The sequence below is a fragment of the Dipodomys ordii genome, unplaced genomic scaffold (genome assembly GCF_000151885.1).
Source record: "Dipodomys ordii isolate 6190 unplaced genomic scaffold, Dord_2.0 Scaffold50, whole genome shotgun sequence".
In the NCBI taxonomy this organism is placed as follows: Eukaryota; Metazoa; Chordata; class Mammalia; order Rodentia; family Heteromyidae; genus Dipodomys; species Dipodomys ordii.
The window spans coordinates 4,154,093-4,168,795 of record NW_012267266.1 but is presented as its reverse complement, the minus strand read 5'-3'; the positions used below and the strand labels follow the sequence as shown (position 1 = coordinate 4,168,795).

The 14,703-nt window shown below is 55.5% G+C and overlaps 2 protein-coding genes across 6 annotated transcripts in view; both read right to left on the bottom strand.

Annotated features, from left to right (window-relative positions):
• Window positions 1–14,703, bottom strand: part of LOC105988687 (solute carrier family 23 member 1) — a 26,190-nt gene extending 11,487 nt beyond the window's left edge. For 3 of the 5 annotated variants that reach the window (XM_013020354.1, XM_013020355.1, XM_013020357.1), the window contains exons 1-8: window positions 12,423–14,703; window positions 3,715–3,776; window positions 3,020–3,154; window positions 2,494–2,651; window positions 1,194–1,282; window positions 719–786; window positions 396–577; window positions 150–270 (exon numbers count right to left, since the gene is read on the bottom strand). In XM_013020354.1, the coding sequence (XP_012875808.1) occupies window positions 150–270; window positions 396–577; window positions 719–786; window positions 1,194–1,282; window positions 2,494–2,651; window positions 3,020–3,154; window positions 3,715–3,776; window positions 12,423–14,688 (3,081 nt within the window). In that variant the 5' untranslated portion in view covers window positions 14,689–14,703. Of the gene's footprint in view, window positions 1–149; window positions 271–395; window positions 578–718; window positions 787–1,193; window positions 1,283–2,493; window positions 2,652–3,019; window positions 3,155–3,257; window positions 3,404–3,714; window positions 4,267–12,422 lie in introns of those variants that run through there. The other 2 variants (XM_013020359.1, XM_013020358.1) reach the window with 2 other exon arrangements.
• On the bottom strand, window positions 6,832–9,107 carry Mzb1 (marginal zone B and B1 cell-specific protein). The gene is made up of 4 exons (XM_013020360.1): window positions 8,893–9,107; window positions 7,675–7,799; window positions 7,320–7,430; window positions 6,832–7,207 (listed from the first exon to the last, which is right to left on the bottom strand). The coding sequence occupies exons 1-4, from the start codon at window positions 9,064–9,066 to the stop codon at window positions 7,051–7,053; spliced, it is 567 nt and encodes a 188-aa protein (XP_012875814.1). The 5' UTR covers window positions 9,067–9,107; the 3' UTR covers window positions 6,832–7,050.

Here is a 14,703-nt window from a genome sequence, read left to right as displayed (position 1 = left end):
GCCCCAGTATCTGATCTAGACTATGGCTGAAACCTCATCACTATTCTGGCTCAGGCTCCTATGTATTACCTGCCCTTGGCTCTGGGCACAAATCCAGCTCCCGCCTTAGTCCCTCCCCTGCCCAACCCTGCTGCCTGCCAGCTCCTTACCGGAAACATCTTGAAGATCTGGATGCGGAAGAGAGTGAAGCCCTTACCCCAGCGGTAGACTGGCAACAGGAAAGTGAGATTGCGCAGATACTGGGAGAAGAGTACAATCAGGAGAATGGAGCTAGGCACACAAGGAGGAGATGGTTAGTAGGCTAGACCGAGACCAGGAGGCAGGACAAAGGGGGCAGATCATAAAGGGGCTGGAGGGCAGGAGCTGGGCAAGGATCAGGCCTGGTGTTAACTCACCAAGCTGAGATACCCCAATGGGAGCCAGCTCTGTCGCCAGCAGCTTGGAAGACAGAGAGGCCAATGAGGGAGACAGTGGGGGTGACTGTGAGAGGGCCTATGTAACTGAGAAGGGCCCCAGGCAGCCCCATCAGCCCAATCACCACCTCCACTGTGCTGGACACCATGATTGCACCCTGAACCTAAAAGGACAAAATCAACTGTTAGTTACTACATGTCCTCATTGCTAGCAGGATGAAAATTCTTTAACCATCTCCTTAAATTCTACAACTAAGCAGTGGTCCTTATTACCATCTAGCCCTTCCTTAGGAGTGGCCTCTCACCTCGCGTATTCGAGGGTGCCAGATATGAGAAGTGTTCAAGGGCAGACTCCAATTGCCATAGATTTCCTCTGGGGACAGAGACAAGAACAAAGAAAAAAAGGACAGGGCCATGAATATAGTCTTTTTTTTTTTTCTTTTGGTCCGTCATGGGGCTTGAACTCTGGACCTGGGCGCTGTCCCTCAGCAATTCTGCTCAAGGCGAGTGCTCTACCGCTTGAGCCACAGTGCCACCTCTGGTTTTTCTAGTGGTTTATTGGAGATAAGAGTCTCACATGGACTTTCCTGCCTGGGCTGGCTTTGAACCGTGATCCTCAGATCTCAGCCTCCTGAGTAGCTAGGATTACAGGCGTGAGCCAGCGGCACCTGGCTCATGAATACAATCTTGTGTCTTGGACATGGACTTGGGACAGTTGCCCAAACCTTCAAGTCCCTGGGCCTCCCTCTCCTCCAACCCACACCTCCAAAATATGCCTACCTTCAGGAGGACACTTCCATCTCTCTAGGGCCAGGATGGCTTTGGCTGGGACCAAAAATGCAAAAGCACTGGCTTGGAACAGTGGCAGCCTAGGAGGGAGGGGCAGGGGGAGAAGCAAGGAGACTGTAAGGAGGGGCACAGAGGAGACGGAGAGGACCAAGGGTAGTGGCAAAGGTCTCTAACATTTTCAAATGGGGCCTCTAGCTCAAAACCTGGCTCCTGCCAGGCACCAGTGGCTATAATCTCAGCTACTCAGCTGAGACCTAGAATATCATGGTTCAAAACCAACTGGGAGCTGGGTGCTGGTGAGTCACGCCTATAATCCTAGCTACTCAGGAGGCTGAGATCTGAGGATTGAGAGCCAGCCTGGGCAGGAAAGTCCATGAAACTCTTTTTTTTTTTTTTTTGTGCCAGTTGTGGGGCCTGAACTCTTGGCCTGGGTGCTCAAAGCTAGCGCTCTACCACTTGAGCCACAGTGTCACTTCCAGCTTTTTCTGCTTATGTTGTGCTGAGGAATTGAACCCAGGGCCTCATGTATGCAAGGCAAGCACTCTACTACTGAGCCACCTTCCCAGCCCTCCATGAAACTCTTATTTCTAGTAAACCACAAGAAAACTGGAAGTGGTGCTGTGGCTCAAGTGGTAGAGCTCTAACCTTGAGCTGAAGAGATGAGGGACAGCGCCCAGGCCCAGAGTTCAAACCCCACAACCAACCAAAAAAAAAAAAAAGAGAGAGAGCTTCCATCTCCAGTTAATTAAGGGGTAGAGTACCAGCTATGAGCATGCAGGCCTACCAAGTGTGAGGCTGTAAGTTCAAGCTCCAGGACCAGCACAAAAGAACCCAAAACACCTGACCCTTTCCTTGTGCATACCAATTCCTCACTATGAGCGGTAATCTTCAGTTCTGGCATATGAACTTTGGCTCTGTTCATCACTGTTTCTTACCATCCACATTCAAACAACTATCCATCTGCCACCAGGACTGACAGTTCACAACAGGAGAGGGACTCCCCAGGCCTGCACAGGGAAGAGGGTCCTGAGCATTCAGAGTAGGGCTTGGGTGGAAAGGACTGGGGGCTTGGGCACATTTCCTTAAATCTACAGACTCTTTGACCTTGAGGAGTTCCAGAGCAGACCAGATGCTTGGCTCTAAGATTGGCCTGGAAGCAGGAACATCAGATGTGCTCAGGTAAGTTTTTATTTTCCCGTGGGGCAAGACCGCGTGCTCCTGCTGCCTGCATAGCATGTACGCATGCGCACAGAGGTACATACGCGCTTGTGAGTGGGGAGGGGCCGCTCACCGGATGCCCAGTGTGGTCTGGATGAGAGTGGTGACACCCACACATGTGAAGATGGTGCCGATGAGCTGACTGACCATGTACTGGTCACGGCCCACACACAGAGCCTCGGCCAGGAGGAAGGGCACAGCGATAGTGCCGCTGAAGCATGTCAGGTAATGCTGAGGTGACAAAAGGAGTGGGTGAGGCAGGGCCTACAGAGCTCACATGGAAACCGGGGGGGGGGGGACCTGGGCCACCCTACAGGTTTGCCCCCACACACTGACATTCTCCACTGGTCACCACTTTTGGGGTCACTAACCCCTGTCTGCCCCACCCCACCCTTTGATTCCTGTGGATGGGCCTTCCGTCTGTAACTGATGCTCCACAATCTTCTGTTCCTCTTCCCTGCCCTCTTCTGCCCTCCTCCCTGCGTGGTGGCAGTCTCTTGGCTGACCTTAGGTCTCTCTCTTTTGCCTGAGATGACCTTGTTCTCCAGGGGTGGGGTGGGAAACCCTGGGGCTTGTGGGCTGGGGGTGGGGAGGCCCACCTGGAAGCCGAGCAGAATGCACAGGTACCAAGGTGGCACATCCTCGATCTTGTACAACATGTCGGATTTAGGCTCCATGGACTGGGTCATCTTCGGGTCTCTAGCAGAAGTCTCTGCTGAGCCTGGGGACTCATTCTGGGGCAGGAGACAGCAGTTGATCAGGGGGAGTAATGAACAGGCAAAGTCCATGCTGGCCCCCCCAGGGTCGGAGGCCAAGTGACCGGCCTGGGGTACCCACCCTGTGCCCCCAGTCCATCTGCCTGGTAGTTACTGGGCCTGGCAGCTCCTCAAATTGCTGCCTGCCAGGAAGAATACATTCTGCTCACCCCTGGAGTCCACAAGTCAGAGCATTCTAGCCAGGGACAAGCTCCTAAGTCAAAAGACCTGGGAAGCACCAGGGGAGGGGCAGAGAGGGATCCACACTTTGGATAAGCCCACTCTAGTCCCGCCCTCCCTTCAGCGGTCCCTGGGGGCGTCACTGGGGAGGAGACCAAGCTTCTACTGACTACCACCCTCCTCAGTGGGGTTCAAAGCTCCTTCACCCCCACCCATCCCGTAGTCGCCCCACTCAGCTCAGGACTCACGTTTTAGCAAGTTAATTACAAATTTTGACTCTTCCCTGCCAGAGAGGCCTGCCTAGGCCCTCCAGTGTCCATCTGCCTGCCCCCAACCCGGCTCCCCCAGTCCCCCAGCACCTGTGTCTGGCCCTCGGAGTCTTCCTGAGTCCTCATCTGTGGGACACAGGCTTGAGAAGCTCCTGAGGGAGAAGAGAGGATGACTTTACAAAGGCCAGGAAGGACTTTACTCCATATATCAGACATTGTTCAAAGTAAATCTGTAACCAGGTCCCTAGTTGTGGATTGCGAAAGGGGGACACTGGCAGAGGTAAGGTATTAACTCCTAGCTATGGTGGTAAAGGCCATCCAAGTATCACAAAGACACATTTGCAAGAATTCCTTTCCCTGCCTGCAGCTAGCTGAGCCTGGCATGAGTCCTGTTCTTGTTTGCTTGGAGACAGCCAGAGTGGAGGAGGTGAGGAAGGGACAGTCTCAAATGTTTAACTCTGTGAAGTGAGTGGAAAGGGAGGGGGAATACGCACTGGGACTACCAACCACCTTCCACACAAAGCCCTTCCCTGTTGATTAACAAGTTAATCCTTATCATCACTAAAACCATTGTCCTTACTGAGGAAGTATTAAGCGCCAAGTGATACACATGTTTGTATTCCCTGCCACTAGTATTAACTCTTTTAGAGCTGAGGAAATAGAGTAATTCGACCAAAGCCATACAGGTTTCAGAAAAACAGACCTATGCCAGGTGCTGCTGGTAGCACACATCTGTAATCCTAGCCACTCAGGCGGCTAAGATCTAAGGATTGTGATTTCCTGCCCAGGCAGGAAGTCCATGAGACTTTTATGAGCCTCTCATATCCAATTAACCACCCAAAAGGCTGAAGTGGAGCTATGGCTCAAATGGTAGAGCACTGTCCTTGATCAAAATATCTCAAGGACGGTGCCCACAAGCCCTAAGTTCAAGCCCCAGAATCAGCATTACCTTCCCCGCTCTCCCCCCCATTAAAAAGCCTAAATTCAGGCTGGTGGGGGCTGACCCACCCTACTACCCTTTTAACACACAGGATCCCCAAGGCAGCAAAGATAGGCCCTTGTGGCCTGTACCCTTGCCAGGAAGAAGATTCATTTCCCTCCCAGCCAGGACTAGCTGTGGAGTCGGTAGGACCCAGCACAATTGAGGAAGTGACCCTTTTTCCAAAAGAATTATGATTTTTTTCTTTTGGTACTAGTTTTGAAGCCAAAACTCAGGGGCCTAAGTGCTTTCCCTGAGCTTCTTTGGCCAAGGCTAATGCTCTACCACTGAGCCACAGCTCCATTTCTATTTTTGGTGATTAATGGGAGATAAGGCTTTCCTGTCTGGACTGGTTTGAAACCAGGATCCTCAGATCTCAGCCTCCTGAGTAGCTAGGATTACAGGCATGAGCTACCAGCACCCAAACCAAAAGTATTAAGAATTTTATAATGAGCCAGGAGCCCAAGCCCTGAGTTCAAGCCCCAGGACTAGTACATACACACACACACACAAATTTGTAATGGTAGGCTGAGGGAGAGATTCAAGTGTTAGAGCACCTGCCTAACAAACACAAGGCCCTGAGTTCAAACCCCAGTACTGTACCTCCCCCTAGCCCCCCCCAAATAAAAGTTGAGAAGAGCAGGCATTGTGGCTTTTCTAAGGACAAGGCCCTGCGTGTCCACGTATCACACAGCTTAAAAAGCCAGACCTAGCCAGGTGCCTGTGGCTCACGTCAGTAATCCTAGCTACTCAGGAGGCTGAGACCTGAGGATCACGGTTCAAAGCTTTCCGGGCAGGAGAGACCGTGAGACTCCTATCTCCAATAAGCCACCAGAAAACCGGAAGTGGTGCTGTAGCTCAAGTGGTAGAGTGCTTGCCTTGAGCTGAGGAGCTGGGGAACGCTCCTCTGTGGGCTGCCCCAGCCACCCCAGGAACCACCTACTTCTGAGTTGCTGTGCCCATTGCCAGGGTGAGGCAAAGGCCAGGCCTAGGGCACAGGCAGCACTGCTCTCCAATAACTTCATGCCACAGCTCTGAGTTTGACTGTCTGTCCAAGCTCCAGCTCCTTCCTCTGTCCTCTTCTTTCCCTCTTGGCTCTGGCTCCCAAAGTCGCCTAACCTGTTTGGAGTCTCTTTGCCTTCCCACCCCTCAACTAGTGCTCTGCAGGGGGCAGTGAACACCCTTCCCCTCCCCCCAGTTCAATTCAACCCAGACCTCACCACACAATTCAACCCAATTCACCATACAATTCACATCAGACAATTCAACCCAAATCTCACAGGCATGCAGGGCAGGTCTGGAATTTGTCCATACCTGAATTACAAAGAAGTCCAAACGGGCCTATACTATCCAGACTTTGGTGCAGTCTACATAAGCACAGAGTCACAAAGCAGGTCCTTGTCCCAGGCAGACACTTGTTCAAACCCACATCTTATACACCTGAGAGCTCAGCCAGTTCCCTAGGCCCTGGCTTTCCTGGTGCCCAAGGTTCTCAAGGACCAGGGAAGAAGGAAACAACGTAGATTGTAGAGTAGGTGATGGTATGTGGAAGGCTGGGGCTCCAGGACAGCCCCCAGGGCCTGGGTGTGGGTCCCAGCCTACCTGGGATATTTCCCTTCCTCCAGCAGCCCGCCTTACCTCACCCTCAAAGTCTGAATCTCTTCCCAACCTTGCCAAACAGTTCTGTGGGTCAGTGAGTCAGTGATACTTAAGGGAAACTATAAGTTGGAGCACTACCTGATCCCAGGTTCTCAGACCCAGGGGGGACTCCGAGATCCTTTCCCAAGAGAAGGGCCCTGAGCTGGAGAATTTCTGGAGAGAGCTGTCAGTTGGCTAGTTCTGGGAACCTTGTCCTATCCTGTCCTGCCCCACAGGGTCACCCCATAACCCAGCCATACCAACTATGGGCAGAGACAAAGTGTAGCGAGAGTGAGGGCTGTTAGGGACAAAACAGGACAGACACATAGTGAGTGGGTAGTAAGTAGATGCCTGAATGGCCACAAGGTGGCTGCATATGGTTCCTTGCTAATGGCTCTAAGGATCTGAGCTGTCCTGTCCCTGAGCCAAGTAGCTTCATAGGCCCTTCAAAGCTTGCTCACTGTTTCAACCATGCCAGTGCTCTTACTTCTGGGAGTCCTAGTGTGTGGATGTAGCCCTTTGTAGGAGGGATATCGGCAGCAACCCTGATGTCTATCTTCCCAGTCCCCCAAATATCATTTGCAAAGATGTTTCAAGGCCACTGGGTTTTATTTGAATCTAGAGACTGCAGGCCTTGTCCCCTGTCAGACCCAGTGCCCTGGGGTGAGGAGGGAGGAGAGTGACTGCACTGAGTCAGACCTCCTGTTCTCAGGTGGGGTGGGGGAATGGTTTCCCAGTGCTGATAGGTAGGTATAAGAAAGATCTTGGCGAGGCTTCAGGTTCTCCTTAGGGGCAGGAGGAATCGTGGACTAGAGCTCTTCTCTTGAGGCTGGTGCCTCCTTGCTGCAGACCCCCTGAGGACCTTCACACAGCAGTGCCTCCAGAGCTTCTTGGCCTTGTTGGTGTGTTTCGTAGATTAGGTCTTCTCCAAACTCTCCCAGGTAGTGCAGGCATGTTTTGGAGAGCCTAGGGAAGCCCGCAGAGCCTCAGACCCTACCAGTCCATGGGAAAGTAAAGGGGCAAACCAAGGCTTCAAGGGCTCTGCCCTAGCCCCCCCCCATCACACCCCCATCATCACCTGCTGGGCCAGGGCCCCCCGGTTATCACCACTCTGATTCTCGGTTGAGGCTCCTTGCCAAGTCCCGGGCCCATGAGACGTTTCACCTGGTTCACTTCTCGGACCCCATAGCTGATGGCAGTGGGTAGGATGCAAGAGATATAGTATTGATTGGTGGGAGTCTGGTCAGGGACTCCATGATGACCTTTCTACCAGCTATCTGCTCTCCCATTTGTTCCTAGCACCAGAGCCCAGACTTCATCATAGCCAGCTCTTCCCTTAAGCCATAGTCTTGTTTGTGCTGCGAAGTGGGAGGGTAGGAGGAGTCTGTCCCCACCGGCCCTGCCCCTGGAGGAGAGAGGCAGGGGCAACTCACTCTTGCCAGCTCTGGGAGCAACTCTGGTCCAGGACGTCCATGTAAACCGACTCAGTCAGCTCCAGCCGCCCCCTGGAGTCTGGAATATGAAGCTTGGCCTCTGCTTTTGCTAAATGTTGCCACATCTGGAATGAGGAGGGATTGGGAGCCAGGCTTTTGGGACTGCTGGCCAGTTGGAAGAAGGACGGGAGGACAGAAACGGAAGTATTTGGGGGGAATGAGGTAACTAGCAAGGGAGCAGGCCCCTTGCCCAGATCCTGAAAGCTGCTCTGTGCTGATGGAGGCAAGGTCGCCTACACTGGGGTGAGGGTGGAAATGCTAAGGTGAAAGGCTAGGCCTGGTTACTAAGCTCTTCCTCCAGGGCACATGTCATTTATTTATTTCTTGTTTGTTATATGTGCCAGTCCTGGGCTTAAACTCAGGGCCTGGTCACTGTTCCTGAGCTCTTTTTCTCAAGGCTAGTGCTTTATCACTTGAACCAGCTCCACTTCCAGCTGTTTTGATGGTTAACTGGAGATAAGAGTCAGGACTTTTCTGTTTGGGCTGGCTTCAAACTGTTATCCTCAGATCTCAGCCTCCTAAGTAGCTAGGATTACAAGAGTGAGCCACCAGCACCCAGTCTATACATGTTAGTTTAGACCACAAGAACAAGGAAAGGAAAAAAAAAGAAAGAGGAAGGAAGAAAACAAGAAAGAACAACACCAAAGCCCAGTGTTCAGTGACACATATACTTGCAGTTTCCCTCACCCCCACACGTGACCTGGGCACAGAAGCCTGCTCATCCTGAGAGGGCCCTGAGACATTCACACACTCAGACACGCATACACACATGCCTCCCCCCTGCCCCTCGGTGTGGGCACCAGGTACACACACATGATGTTATCTTGTGGGCTTGGGGAGGGAGTCCAAACCTAAGAGTGGGCAAAGACAGTGAAAAGCTTAAGGACTCAAGAGCGTGATCCCTGGGGTCTCAAAGTACTACAGGGGTATTGTGAATTGTCTGCTCTCTGTTGGGCAGCAGATATGTAAACTAAGGGACGGTGGTGCATGTAGGCTAGCACTATCATGGAAGGCTGAGTGTGGGGGGTAGGGGCGGCTGGGGGGGGGCGCGTAGGGGCCTGAGGATCAAAGGCCAGGGGTGGAATCTGAGGTAGAGGTGGGTCTGACTTAGGAGGGGTCTTGATAGGAGTAGGGGGGATTCTGGAGAGAAGAACTCACCTGGTAGGCCACAGCCCTACAGGCATCACACCGCATGTGAACAGGCATGTGGGCTGAGTACTTCTCCTCCTCATCTAACTGTGGGGCAGTAGCTGAAAGTGAGGCACTGGATCCAAGGTTCCCTGGGATAGCCCAGGCACCCAACAGCAGCAACAGTGGCAGTGGCAGCTTCATGGTCTCTGGAGTCGGCTCAGCGAGCGTGGGCTGTGGTTGGGGCACATATGTGCAGGTGCACTTGTGCACTGTGGTGGCCCAGACCAATGGGGAACCGACACCTCACCCCTCTTGTCTTCCTCTTCCGCCCCCCTCCCTAGAGATGCCACGTGTGCATGCTGCACTCTACAGGATCCAGCCAGCTTGGCTCCATTGCATAGACAGGAAACAATGAGGCAAGGAGAGTTGTTAGAGCTGGGCAAGGACTCATGGGGGCCGATGGCTCTCACGTGCTATGAACAGGCCAAGTGGCAGGTACTAGGCTGAGTACCTTATGGAGGAAGGTGTCTGGTCACAACGTCATCTTTATTCTGATGGTGAGGACAGGGAGACTCAGAGAAAAGTGACAAGTACTCTAGATAAAGGAGCTATGCTAAAATTGGAAACTAAGTCCCACTGGTCACTCAGATACCAGCCGCAAGTGTGGCTGTAGCCTAGGGCATCCTCTCTGGAAGACAAATTTGCTAAGGTGGGAAGGGGCACAGTGTATGAAAGCACACATATACTCTCTAACCCTGGAGTCCCCTCTGCCCAGGCCTTGAAGGGCATGAGGAGGGAGTCTGTCAAGAGATAGCAGCAGCACTGGACATTGATGGTAACTAGCTACTCAAGAGGCTGAGATCTGTGGACTGGGACTGAGGTTCAAAGCCAGCCCAGGCAGAAAAGTGCATGAGACTCTTATCTCCTATTAACTACCATCAAAAAGCCAGAAGTGGAGCTATCTCTCAAGTAGTAGAGCACCAGTCTTGAGTGGAAAAAGCTAAGGGACAGTACTTAGGCTCTGAGTTCATGCCCTAGTACCAGTACATACACACACAACACACACAACACACGTGCACACACATGAGGCGGCAGGAAATTAGGCACCTAAGAGCAGTCATCATTTCAGCCATGATGGCTCTATGGTCAGCCATTTATTGCACACTAGGATGAGGTGAAGCACCCAAAGGCATGCCATCGGGATCAGTGTCTCTGACCAAGAGATGTTAAGACTCCAGTATTCCCTATATTCCAGAAGACTCATGGTTTATCTAGTCAGCTTCTAGTCCAGGGCAAGGGGACAAAGACTCCAAGGGATCTGGACCCCTAAAGGCTTGGAATAAGGAAAACATTGATCTCCATCCCTGTCACTGCTTCTGACACTGTCCTTCCTAAAACAATGTCACAGCTTAGCCCAGAAAGGTCTAATTCAGGCTCAGAGCTATACAGACAGCTATACCCTCCCCCCCCCATGAAGGGCACCTCCCACAGATTTCCCCCTGTGTTCCCTCAGCCTTTCTCAGTGTCTCTGGGCAGCACAAGTTGAGTCCTTCCTGTGTTGTGACTTACAAAGTCAGCATTTCTGGGACATTGTTGTCACATCTGTTCCTGGGGTAGTGAGCTAGAGCCTGGGGGCCCATCAGCTTGCACTATACCCTGTATTCCTCTTGCTGCCAACTCTAACTTAGTTTCAGGTCCCCAGAGGAGTAAGAGAGTTCTCCTGGGACAATAACGCAACCATTCTCCCTCTTGACTCATTTCACCTGCCCCCTACCTATGTAAGAATGCTGAAGTCCCCATTCTCAAAATGAGCCAACACAGCTCTGCCGGCTGAGAGGAGAAGCAAGGCAAAGACTGGCCTGAAGTGAAGAAAGAGGAGGCAGGCTCCCCACGGGGACCACCACCTAGCCACCTCACTCCAGTCTTCTTCCAGTTCCAGTCTGGTTATCCATAGCCCCTCCTCCACCTGCTGTTCCTGCAGTTCCCTTTCTGAAATTCAACCTGGCCTGAGACCAACACTGACTGCTTTCACCCAGAGTAAACCTGTAATCCCAGCACCTGGGAGACTGAGACAGAAGAATCAAAACCTTCAGGCCAGGTGTCCAGGGATCATACCTGTAATCCTAGTTACTCAGGAGGCTGAGATCTGAGGATTATAGTTTGAGGACAGCCAGAGTAGGAAAAGCTCAAAAGACTCTTATCTCCAGTTAACCACAAGAAGCTAGAAGTAGAGCTGTGGTTCAACAAGTAGAGAAATAGTCTTGGGCAAAAGAGCTCAGGGACAGCACGCAGGCCTGTACTTCAAGTCCCAGTACTGGCACACACATATACACACACATAATTTTAGGCCAGTTTGAGCCATATAATGAGAGCCTGTCTCAAACAAAACAAGAACTTTGATAGCCAGAATCCTTCCCCTCCATCTCCACCTTCAATACCTTCCACTCTTCTGTCCTGTGTCACATCAACTGCGCTCAGTGTCAGGCAGGAGCAGATATCTTCCCTGCTGCCCGTGGGAAATTCTATCAGCTCCACCAGCTGCTCCTCACTTTTACCTATTCTCTTGCCTGTATACACACATACACAGGGGAACGCCTGGGATGGGGCTCTGCATTGTTGCTGAGGGGAGGAAGTCATCAGTCATTTCCTGAGCTCCAGCTCCATCAGCCGGGAAATCTCAGATACCTTCTCCAAAGGACCCTCCCTGTGACAGATCAAACAGTTAATAGAAAAGAAGGCTAGGGGATTGTAAGCTCCTGCCATTTGGGAGGCGGACTCCTTGGGGATTGGGTCCTGGGGGCCTCACAATGGGAACGCAGAGCCCTTGCTGGGCTGGACTAGACCTGAGCTGGGGGGCGGGGCACAGAGAAGCAGGGGTGGGGCGGGACTGGGGGTTCCGCTCACCGGCAGGTAGTACATCCCGTCCAGGGGCCCTGCCTCCGAGGCCCAGGGCAGCTGGGGACTGCCAAAGGCCGGTGGGTTAGGGGACGGCGGCAGGGAAAGGCCAGAGACAGGCCCATAGGCGGGTGGGTAGAGGCCGGGCCCCAGGGCCAGCGGGGTGTACACGTGTCGGGGTGGCCCGGGGGAAGAGGGCGGCAGCAGCACCTCTACGTACTGCCCGCTTTCGGGGTCGAAGAGCAGCCGTAGTCTGTGCGGCCGTGGCGCCTCCACGAAGTAGTAGCGGCCGCTCTCGGGGTCCACGAGGACCTTCCCTGGGGGTGCGGCTCCGGGCGGCCTCCGCACCCCCTGCGAGGGGCCCTGCGGGATCCCGTCCGTGGGGGGCGCAGAGGCAGCTCGGCGCTGCGGCTGGGGTGGGCTGGGCCTGCTGGCCGACACCTGGGGCTCGGGGGCCACAGGAGATGTCTCCACTTTGGGTGCGATCCCAGGGCTCAAATTGGGGCGCGCCTGCGGGGAGCCGGGGCGGGGTAATCGGGTCCCGACTGTCCCTACGGGGGGCCGCTTGGGTAGGGCGCGAGCGCCCTCTAGGGGGCTGGTCCGACCCTCGCCGTCCAGGACGAGACGCTGCGCGCCGGCTTCGGGCTTCTCTTGGCTAGTACCTCGCACTTGGATTCCCGGGGTTCTCTCAAGACGTTGGCCCAAGGTAAGGGCGCCAGGCAAACGGATCTCCGTGCGCGCAAAGGGTTTGGCGGTGCTGTTCTCTGCCCTCCGCCGCGGGAGCCCGTTGGGCTGCGGGGCGTCTGGGGGTGCTGTGTGGAGGGATTGCTCCGGGGACTCGTAGGGGTGCGGCACGACGGGTAGAAAATCCTTGAGAAAAATAGAAGTGTAGTGAGCTGGGGCGGGGGACCCCAGCGCCGGAGGCGCTTGCGCCTTGGCTGAGACGCCCTCTTCTCCGCAAGGCTGTGCGGGAGGCTTGGGCGGCGCGGAGCCGGGGCTTCCCGCGGGAAAGCTTGGCGCGTAAGTGTTCTTCACGATCTTGCGCACGTCTCGCGGCAGCGGAATAGCCACGCGCGGGCGTCCCGAAGCTGCTTCTCCCGAGCGCAGGGCCTCTGGGCGCTCATGGTCGTCCAGGGTGTTTACGAGATGACCACGGGGCGGCTCAAGCGCTTCTACCTCTGGCGATGGCTGACTGCCTCGGAAGGCAAGATCTAGAATCTCCCGAGTGGGCGAGCTCTGCACCTCTATTTCTTCTGGAGTGCCGGGCGACGATGGTGTAGGTGACGCCAACTCTGCAGCCATGCCGTTCATAGCTTCCCGCGGAAATGCTGTGGATGAGCCCTGCTCCACGGGACCCCCTGTCTCCTGGGACGAACGGCTCCGCGCCTCCGCGGGACCATCTGGTGCCTCCCAGGGGAACGAGGCTGGAGGAGACTGGCCCCTACCCCGCCCTCCACCCTCCCCGACGTCCGGATGCGGAACTTCCCAGGGGGAAAGAGCTTCGGGGGATGGGCTCCTTGCCCTCGCAGCAGCCTGAGTCCGCGGGGAAAGAGTTGGAGGGGAAGGGCTTCTCCTGCTGACAGTGTTCTCACCTTTGGCATTCCGCTTTCCCCACGCAGAAGATGCTTCAGGGAAGGACGGGTTAGTCACCCTCCAAACAGTCCGACCGCACTGGGGCAGGTTCTGGGGAGATGGGCAGAGAGGACCCCGCAGAGCCCCATTTGGAGATTGCCACGGCGGGGACGGGGATGGGCTCCTGGGTCTCACAGCCCTACTCTGATCCTCCCACAGGGCCCTAGACTGCAAAGGTGGATTCGGTGCCCTTGTGACAATTCGATCCGGAGCCTCTCCAGGGAACCGAGTCTTGGGTTCTTGATTGTGTACCTCCTGAATCTTCTCCTCAGTCTGTAGGAAGATGCTGGAACTAACAGGACCCAGTGGCTCGGTCCCGGGCGTGGGCTTGTCGCGCCGAATCGCGCGTTCTCGGAGGCTGGGCCAAGGCCGTGGGGCTCTGGCGGGGGCCGAACTATTTTGTGCGCGGGACGGCCGAGATCTCCCCTCTTCCAGGACCACGCGGGAGCCACGAGATGTTTCCTGCGTCTTCGGTTCTGGCCGTCCCGTGGGCCTAAAAGTGAAGTTTGGGGCAGGAGCCTCGGTGCCCAATTTCCTGGCCAACGCTGACTGCACGAGCCCCGCAGCTGCCTTCAGGCGGCCCAGCGACTCATCCAAGGAGCCGGTGCGCAGGAGCAGTCGTGGGCGCGGCGTGTCCGTCACCTGTTGGGGACTCTGGGGCCGGGGGCGAAGCTCGATCTGCCGCTTGGGCACCGTGCGGGGCCTGACGGGCGCGGCGCGCTCCTCCAGCGCCACCTCCACACACTCGAACTGCGTGGAGACCTCAGGACTCGGCCCGCGAGGCCGCACCTCCAGGTAGGTGGCCCAGCGGGAGCCACCGTCGGGGGCCCGGGGCTGCGGTGGGGTGAGCGCAGCTGGCTCCGGTAGCGAGGGGCTGCCGAAGGCCGGCGCCGGGAGCTGTGGCACCTTGTCATCCTCCGCGTCCGAATGGCTGAGTAGAGGCCGGGCGCCGAAGATGACTTCCATCTCCCCCGACGGCAGCATGCGCAGCTGGGGCCGGGGAGGCGGCGGGCCGGAGCCCGGGCCTCGCGGGAAACTCGAGCCTGCCCAGGGCTGCTGGCGGCTATTCTGGGCGCTGACGGACAGGAGAGGCTGCGCGCCCGCCCCCCGCCCTGGGGCCACCCAGAGCCAATTCGCCGGGCCTTCTGCGTCCGGCCCAACGTCTGGGGGTTCCGGAGAACCTGGAGCCGTGTGGTAGGAGCCAGAAGAACCTGAAGAGTCCTGTCGCCGCGCGGGGGCCGTGGGCAGCCGCCCTGGGAGCCCAAGCAGGGCTGGCGGGGCGAGCGCCGTCAGCATGGTGGGCCGGACACC

What these genes read in the sequence shown, in the direction of transcription:
- Mzb1 (XM_013020360.1), bottom strand. Translation starts at nt 9,066, where the DNA reads ATGAAGCTGCCACTGCCACTGTTGCTGCTGTTGGGTGCCTGGGCTATC. An exon ending in TGCTCCCAGAGCTGGCAAGA is followed by an intron (nt 7,431 to 7,674) that starts GTGAGTTGCCCC and finishes CACTGCCATCAG; the next exon opens with CTATGGGGTCCGAGAAGTGA. An exon ending in GGGGGGCCCTGGCCCAGCAG is followed by an intron (nt 7,208 to 7,319) that starts GTGATGATGGGG and finishes GGGCTTCCCTAG; the next exon opens with GCTCTCCAAAACATGCCTGC.